The sequence below is a fragment of the Strongylocentrotus purpuratus genome, unplaced genomic scaffold (assembly GCF_000002235.5).
Source record: "Strongylocentrotus purpuratus isolate Spur 01 unplaced genomic scaffold, Spur_5.0 spur5_scaffold_15, whole genome shotgun sequence".
NCBI classification, from domain to species: domain Eukaryota; kingdom Metazoa; phylum Echinodermata; class Echinoidea; order Camarodonta; family Strongylocentrotidae; genus Strongylocentrotus; species Strongylocentrotus purpuratus.
In genome coordinates this window covers 5,765,529-5,773,582 of record NW_022145600.1, presented here as the reverse complement: position 1 = coordinate 5,773,582, position 8,054 = coordinate 5,765,529, and the positions used below count along the sequence as shown (strand labels likewise).

Sequence of the window (8,054 nt, the reverse complement as noted above, 5' to 3'; positions counted from 1 at the left end):
TAAAGGTAATGCAAAGTTTTAGGAAGTTTAGAAAATTGGAGGGATAGTAATTCTTTAAAATGTTCATATATTTGGATGCTCCTGTGGATGTATTATTTGTTTGTGCTTTAATTTACGCTTAAAACTAGACAATGTTGGACATCCTTTGAGAGAATCTAGTAAGTTGTTCCAAATAACGGATCCCTTGTATCTAATAACTGTTCTTGACAAATTATAGCGAAATGAAGGATAACAAAGTTTGTTTGAATTTCTAGTGCTACATTGATTTATATGTGTATTACAAATAAAATAATCATTAAAACAGGTAAAGTAGTTATATTATACATAAAAGAGAACATATAATCTCCAATACTTATATCATATAAATCATAAAGTTTTAAAAACTGCAACTTAAAAGTACCTGTATGTGCTCTATGGCATGAGTTTGTTATAACCCTGACGGCTCTTTTTTGTAATAAAAATAGCTTTTGAAGCAAATACGAAGCGCAATTGCCCCATACAATAATTGAAATAAGGCAAAATCAGAATGTTATACACATTTACAAGTATGCGCAATGATAAACTATCATAGTTTGTATTTTTCAAAATTAATCACCAATTTATTGGCAAGGAACCATTTAACAACTTCATAATTTGAAAAAAATATTTACTTCTACAGGGTCTTAACACGATAAAGACAAAGTGGTGTCATCAGTAAATAAAATAGAAGATTTTACTTACAGTTGGCAAGTCATTGAAATACAGTAAAAACAAGAGCGGGCCAAGAATAGAACCTTGCGGCGCACCAGTTAAAATACACTGTTGGTCATAAAGGAGGAATAATAATTTTTACCCAAATTTATGGAATGATTTTGACAATGATTTATTCTTAATAGATCTTGATAATAGTATACATTCTCAGATGTTATTGAATAATAATTTGCGAGTGTTTGTTTTGCGTGACTGCTAAATCATGTGTTTGCTACTATGCTAATCAACTAGGGGACCTACACCCTTAAATCATAACTGACAGTGATGAGGATTACTGCCTCATAAAAGGGCACTTATATAGCTGATCGACACGATTTTGATCCTTACAGTTACGAAGCCATTGCTTAGCCATTTAATCATGACTGTTCGCAGCGGGGGCTAGGGTACGGGGCCGCCCCCACCAATACAAAAAAAAAAAAAAAATATGCAATAAATTATCAATAATTCATTGCATTTTTCCTAGGTCCCAAACAGGAAAAATTCCTCTGTAGGACCATGCCTTATGGTTCAAGGCATGGTCACATAGAGGATTTTTTTTCTGTTGGGGATCGGGGCAAAATGCAATTAATTATTGATAATTTACTTTATTACCTTTTTTTTTTTTTATACCCGGGGGCTTATCATTTTTATTTTTATTTTTTACTTATTTAACAGGGAAACATTCAACATAAGTATCCTTATATAATTTTAAAAAATAATTGTAAATTCATCTTTATAAATATGTCTAAATCCAATCGTCTAATAAGTCATAAGCTATCGCTAAAATATAAACCTACAACACCCCCTCTTTTAGTTGGGCGACAATTTCCAACAAAGTTATAATAAGGAATACATACTTGCTCCTCAGCACGTACAATGCCAAAATGCCTTATAAGTTAAATCAAGAAAATAGAATATGATGACTGAGATAGATTTAATAAATGTATTAATTTTCCATGATCATCGCAATTGAGTTGTCAAATAGAATCCTTAAATCTGAAGAGGATTAAAAAATCAACCCGATATTTGAGATACTTAAATCCCTCAAAAAGCATTTGTTTTTAAATTAAAGTGTCAACCTACGTTTAAAGCCACCGAACAAAAATGTATCATTATTGCCGATAAAGATTAAGTTTTTGTTTTGCCATAATTATGCTGATTGTTGTTCCGTTTATGAATAAAGTTTAAAAAAGAAGTGCCTTCTCATATGAATTGAGCAGAGTAAACACCGTTCAATATAATCACAAGAGGGCGCCCGTCCATAATTCACTTTCATAATTCAAAACTACATGTACTTTCTTTATATTCTGACCGATCAAACGAGAACAATGTTATTTTTTTTTGTATTCACGATGCAATAACGGCTTCAATATTCAGTTTATTTATCATGACCAGCAGTAATATATACACTTACACGAAGAAACTCAAACAAAATTCTAACACCCCACTTAATTTTCACCAACTCTTCTCAGTTTAATTACAGTGAAGTAATCACCATTAGCCGTGTAAACAATTATGAAGTCAATAAAGGAGGGGGAAAGTTAAAGCCATAGCAAAAGAATAAATTGCAACCGCCCTCTCGAGCTTTTACATGATTATTTGCGCACTTATATGTCTACGGTAAATGTTCATGACCAGCAGTAATAAATACATTAACACGTATAAATTGCGGTAGAGCGTCATTCCCCTTTGGTAATGTAAGAACTTCTTGGGTAATGTGAAATCTACAGGGGCGGTGATCCCGGAGGGACGGGGGAACACGTCACCTCCCTTAATTTTTTTAAAAGGGGACCTTCCCCCCCCCCCGAATAATTTGAAAAAGTGAAGAAAAAATGTATAGCAAATACTGACTAAAGACTGCAACACACTTTTGGGCTCTGTGTAGCGTTTACAATAATACAAATGGGAAACAAATTCTCGCTCGGTCGCTACGCTCCCTCGCACAATTTCCTTCAAAATATACAAGTAAATATTGTAGAAAATCTGTATTCCGTTTTTATAATATATTTATGCTAATGAATGTATTTTTTTAATACAACAAAACTTCAAAAACCTTTGATTGGGTAGTCACTTTTATCACCTTCGCCTCTCTTGTTCACGATGCTCCATTGTCCCTCGCATTTTGTCCCCCCCCCCCCGGTCATGAAAATAAATCGCCGCCCCGGTAATCTAAAAATAATGCCCCCACCCCCTTTTCCCATTCAACCAATCAAACAAACTAGGAATATTTATCGTCATTGAGTGTTTCATTTCATCATAAATAAGCACGTACATATGTACATGCTACTAATAACTGTTGTTTCATAAACAATGTCATCCTGTCAAATAATAAAACAAATAAAAACGAGTTGCACAGTCGTGAAAGGCGAAAGACAACTGATGTGGTATTTTAGGACCCTCTTTTATCATTTCGTACCTAAAATCGGGTTGATATTCACACGGAATGGTATGTTTTTCTTTTTGACAAGACGCTCTGTTGTAAGTTTGCTCCTTTAAGGAACCGAATTGAAGGTCAAGCTCGGGGTCAAGAAAAATGGCTATTTGGTGTTTAAGTTGTCATGATTAATGTGAAAGGTGTATCTTAGGGTCTTAGGGTATAAACATTTTTTGCTATTATTTTTTAGTTTGTTGAATAAATGCAGATGTTGGGAGTTTGCGATTTAATGGCTACCCAAGATAGAAGTACTTTTGTCATTTAAGCCTCGGATAGGAATAATTGAGAGAGGCCAGAGACTCAACATATTTTCTGGCCAGCACGAAACGTGATTGTTTGTTGCTGCTGACCAACCAAAAGAGTTTATTCCCTGCCAATAGTGTAAACAAGGACCTGGGATTCGAAGGTTTGAGAAAAAAAAACATTATGGGATGTAAAGATAAAGAAGAGAATCGGATTGAGTATGCGAACCAAGAAGTAGGGTAAATGCTGATTAGGTATAAAACCCCACGCTTCCCTTCTCTCCTTGCACTTGCACATTCTTATTTCCCTCCCTCAGACCCCAGCCCGCATACCATTTTCCCCATCCCGAGACTCCAGTTCCCATTTCGGTATTTACTGCTTACTGTTCTATTCATTTGGAGGACACTTTATAATTCGAAAAATCCTTTGGCATTACGAAAGCGGCAAGCTAGGGGAAGTGAGAGGATAAATTTGTCCACACGAAAAGCTACGAGGAACTGTACCAATTTGAGAATTGTTCCACCATTTTATTTTGAACTCGCATCTGCCCCGTCGATTTTTGCAATTTGAAATTTGCCGATTGCTAGGCCATCGGAACAACTATTTGGTGCTATAATTGTGTTTTAACCTTTATCAACGATATCTTCATATGCTCCTTCCTCCTCGAGTGTGTTGCCCACCAGGATTGTTGAGCCTTTACCATCATTATCATTACTGTGATCCTTCTCAAAAGAGAGTCCTGCAACGCGAAAAGAATATTTTGTCGTCGATATCATATTTTGTGGTTCATTTGGATTATTGTAAAGCTGTCCTCGAAATGTTGAATTGGTGTTCTCCATCGATTGAGCCCCTGCAGTGACCTGTCTCCGCAAGCTCAAAAAAGCTCAGAGCACGATATAATTACATTAAAAAGGCCTGAACAAATAGGAACATTTGAAATATTAATTGGGTTTTTGCTATTCTCCCCCCTTTTTTCTTACTCCCACTAACCGTACTATAAGTAACGTGAAATTAAAATGAAACTTTTGTGTGGGTTTATTCCGGAATGTGATTGTATGGACGTCAAGCCTCCCCTCCCCCCAAAAGCTCCGTCATTGTAGTTTAGGAGAAAAAATAAAATAAAAATACCGAAAGGCATGCTGATATTCTGACTTTTGTTTTGTTTTGAGTTTCTCCTTTATTGATTAAAGGCTAAGTCCACTCGAAAAATAATTTGCTTTTATAGATAAAAAGAAAAGAGAAACAGAGCAAAAAAATTGAGTAAAATCGGATTACTAATAAGAAAGTTACGACTTTTTGAAAAAGTATGAAAAAGTATGGAACAATGGAAATCACTACACACATCGCCAATTTGTTTATTAGTTTGTGATGTCAATTCCTCACTATTTACCAATTGCTTCATATAATTTTTATCCCATTAACATTGCATGATAATTAAGATATAAGAGCTAAAACGTTTTTTATTTGCCATTTAGCTTGAATAAAGTTGATTTGAAATTGTGTTTGTGTGTTATAGACGGCTTTTAAATTGTGGTGTTAGTTGTTGACTCTTTCCATCATTAAGAAGCAGTCATACTTTACAACGGACCGGTAGCCTTTATTGCTTTTTTGAAATGGAAAACGCAACAGATATTTATTTTCTTTATGGGTCAATGGTTGTTACACAGGTTGACTCAACAAGTTTGGACAGGATCACGATAATTCCAAGTGTGACATCAGAAATTAATGCCGTTGCTTTCATACATCGAGCAATTGTTGCAGCCAGTTTGCTCGTATTCGCATTGGTCGGTCTTCTTGGTAACGCCCTCGTCATCATTTCAGTCATCGTTGGCAGAAGGCTTCGGACGATCACCAATGTCCTGGTGGTCAATCTGGCTTTCGCTGATTTCATGGCATGTACCTTCTTACCGTTCCAAAGTGCTGGTCTCCTAAGTCAAACAAGAAGGTACCCTCTGCACGAGGCGGTGTGCGCAGCCGTTGCCGCAGTAGGATACATCAGCGTGTGCTGCAGTGTACACTCCCTAGTCGCTATCGCATTCGTCCGTTGGTACGTCATCACCAAATCTATTCGTGGTCATCAAGGTCTTCATACCCCGAAGAAAATCGCCATCATGGTTGTGATCATCTGGATAATCTCAATCTCATTCATGGTCATACCTCCTGTTCTTGGCATTGGAACACTCGGTTATTCCGAATATTACAGCCTATGTTCATTGACAGATACAAACGAACTAGAAACATATTTTATCTTACTTCAAGGGGCTCTGATCGCCAATGCCCTACTGCTCACCCTTGTATTTTACATTCGTATCTTATGCCATGTCTTGCAACATAATAAGCAGTTTCGAGACAAGTACGCGGTTGATGAAGATACCGGTTCAAACTCAACAGAGGCTTCTTCGTCCGTTTCTGCAGGTTCTCATCCGCCCATGATCAAGGCCATCAACCGGAAGGAGATCGAGATCACTAAGAATCTCTTCATGGTCGTTTGTGTTTTCATGCTCTGTTTCCTAGCAACAATTGTAAATTTCTTCATCCCTGGTTCCAGCGTCTTTACTCTCTACAGTACCATGATAACGTTTGCGAACAGCGTAGTCAATCCGATCATCTACGGGCTCAAGCACCCCAACTTTCAGGAGATCTTCAACCAAATTCTATTTTGTCGTCCCGTACGATAGGCATCATGCCAGACCGTTGAACGTTCATGGCAGACTCTTCGATCGGCGAATTTAGTACACTTGACTGAAAGTATGGTATTAACGAAATAGCAAAAATAAAGGGCCTTAATCACATGGAACACGAAAAATTGTGATCATTCACACACTACCATTCGAAAACCATCGACAATCGAAGTCTAATGATGGTGGCAAGAGTTGGGAATGGAAGTCAAACAGTTTTTGTTGTACATAGAGGGGGGTACTGCAGAAACGAGTTGTGTTCTTGATACACTAGTAGCTATCAAAAATATTAATAGATCCAGTATTACGTATGTTAGGTAAATAAGATACGTGCATGTTCAAATGTTAATTACGTTTTACACAACATTTGGTGAATTTTAACCCGACAAACATGAATGTTTCCATATTTAACAAATATTGGTACATTCTTACGCGCCCCCTTTAAAAAAAAAAAGACTGTGATGATTTATGGGGGTTTCGTATTTGTCCAATGTAGTGTGAAACTGTTTAATTACACATTTTGAATGGAGCAGGTAGAAAAAAAATTGTTGGGAATATTGTTGGACATATGAAATGGCAATTGAACAACTTCTCATTGATTAAGTTTGTATCTGGTAGTGGGATTTCCATTGTATTTATTTGTATGACGCGGTATTAAACCGCTTTAAACCACCGCCGGATTTTTTAAACGAGTAAATGAAACGCAACAACATCTCCCAACAAAGGTCCTCCGCTTTACCCACTTCACTATACGTTTGATATAAAATATTGAATACTGAAATGCGGAAGTGTATTTCATTCAAATTTTTCAAAAGAGCCAAGGGTAGATGGTAATACTGTAAATTTTAGCTCACAAGTAAGCAATGTTGTTAGCACAATCGTAGCGGTAGAAGGGTAAATTGCCCAGTTCGCCTTCATTTGTAAATATGTTTATTTATTCATATTATCATGTTTATTATTGTTCATATTATCACATGTTTATTATTGTTCATATTATCACATGTTTATTATTGTTCATATTATCACATGTTTTTCTTTGTGTATAATATCTTATGTTTATCATTGTTCATATTATCATTTGTGAATTATTGTTATCTATTGTTATATTGATACTATGTTGTAAATATATTTGTACTCTCATACCCAAGAAGGGGTAGATAGAGTCAAGAAAATCTTACAAATCTTGCATTCATGTCAGCTTTTATCGAAAATTGTAGAAAAATTAGTTTTTAAACAGTTGTAAACATTTTTTTGATGACAATAATATCATTAATGTGAATCAATCAAGGTTCAGACCCCATCATTCTACGTTAAGTGTACTTTTGAACATCACGGAAGATTGTTTACCTTGTATGGATGAAGGGGAGGTGATTGGAATGGTAACAATTAATTTACAGAAAGCTTTCGATACCGTAGACCACTCGGTATTGTTTAATAAACTGCGTTTAAATGGATAAGACCAGCATGCATGTAAATGGTTTCTTAGTTACTTGAGCGATTAAGCACAATTCACTGTCGTAAATGGTGTTCAGTCATATCCATAGACAATTAAATGTCGAGTACCACAAGGGTCAAATTTAGGACCATTATTATTTTTGATCTTTATTAACGACTTACCAAACTGTCTTAACAATTGTGCTGTTTCATTATATGCCGATGATACCTGCATTTATTATGCTAGCAATATTCTAAAAGATATTGAAAATCATTTGAATCAAGACTTACGGAATATCTGATTGGCTTTCATGTAATCGGCTGGCATTAAATACAAAGAAATGTGAAACAATACTAATCGGATCTAGAAAAAGATTTCGTGGAAAAAATCTAGATCTTTTTATTGATAACATAAAACTGAATCAGGTTACTGTGTGTAAATACCTTGGAGTATATATTGATAACTAGCTAGATTGGGGTGAACATGTAAAACATTTGTGTAAAAGTACTACGAAGAATTTGTATTTTATCGCCAA

At 35.6% G+C, this 8,054-nt stretch overlaps 1 protein-coding gene across 1 annotated transcript; it reads left to right on the top strand.

The window, feature by feature from the left end:
* Positions 1-5,058: 5,058 nt before the first annotated feature.
* On the top strand, positions 5,059-6,084 carry LOC115924316 (rhodopsin, GQ-coupled-like). Its single transcript, XM_030986432.1, has one exon. The coding sequence runs from the start codon at positions 5,059-5,061 to the stop codon at positions 6,082-6,084; it is 1,026 nt and encodes a 341-aa protein (XP_030842292.1).
* Positions 6,085-8,054: the final 1,970 nt, after the last annotated feature.

Coding starts and splice junctions, on each gene's coding strand:
- LOC115924316 (XM_030986432.1), top strand. CDS start 5,059: ATGGTTGTTACACAGGTTGACTCAACAAGTTTGGACAGGATCACGATA.